Source organism: Camelina sativa, unplaced genomic scaffold (assembly GCF_000633955.1).
Source record: "Camelina sativa cultivar DH55 unplaced genomic scaffold, Cs unpScaffold07857, whole genome shotgun sequence".
NCBI classification, from domain to species: domain Eukaryota; kingdom Viridiplantae; phylum Streptophyta; class Magnoliopsida; order Brassicales; family Brassicaceae; genus Camelina; species Camelina sativa.
This window is the reverse complement of record NW_010928927.1, coordinates 1-450: the sequence shown is the minus strand read 5'-3', so window position 1 is coordinate 450 and position 450 is coordinate 1. Positions and strand designations below refer to the sequence as shown.

At 45.3% G+C, this 450-nt stretch overlaps 1 protein-coding gene across 1 annotated transcript; it reads right to left on the bottom strand.

The window, feature by feature from the left end:
* Positions 1 to 21: 21 nt before the first annotated feature.
* On the bottom strand, positions 22 to 396 carry LOC104775014 (protein RADIALIS-like 2; the record flags this gene model as incomplete). The annotated part of the gene is made up of 1 exon (XM_010499343.2): positions 22 to 396. A coding segment is annotated over exon 1 (287 nt), but the record flags the coding sequence as incomplete, so codon positions are not given.
* Positions 397 to 450: the final 54 nt, after the last annotated feature.

The window sequence follows — 450 nt, the reverse complement described above, 5'->3', positions numbered from 1 at the left end:
TTTAGATTGCAAAAACAATACCTCTTTTCCTCATCACGCAGCCTGCCGCCGCCTCTGTTGGTAGCTCCAGTAGTCTTGTAGTCAGAGAACGGGACATGACCATTCTCGATGCTTTCGATGTCACGCACGAGAAGTTCATATTGTCTCTTAGCTTCCTCTGGTGTTTTACCACCAACGGCTCTAGCAACATTGTACCAACGGTCAGGAGTGTCTTGGTCGTAGACCGCTAGAGCACGCTCAAAGGCTTTGTTCTGCTTAACAGTCCACGAGCCTGATGAGCCATAAGAAGACATTGAGCCTGACGCCATTGTGAGTGTTTAAAACTTGTGTGTGTAATAATAATAATTATAAACCCTATAGGAAAGAGAGATTCTGAGGAAATGATGTGTTGCACAGATGTCGTCGAGTCCTTGCTCTTTATAAAGAGATTGAGGTAGGGGTAGGACCAGT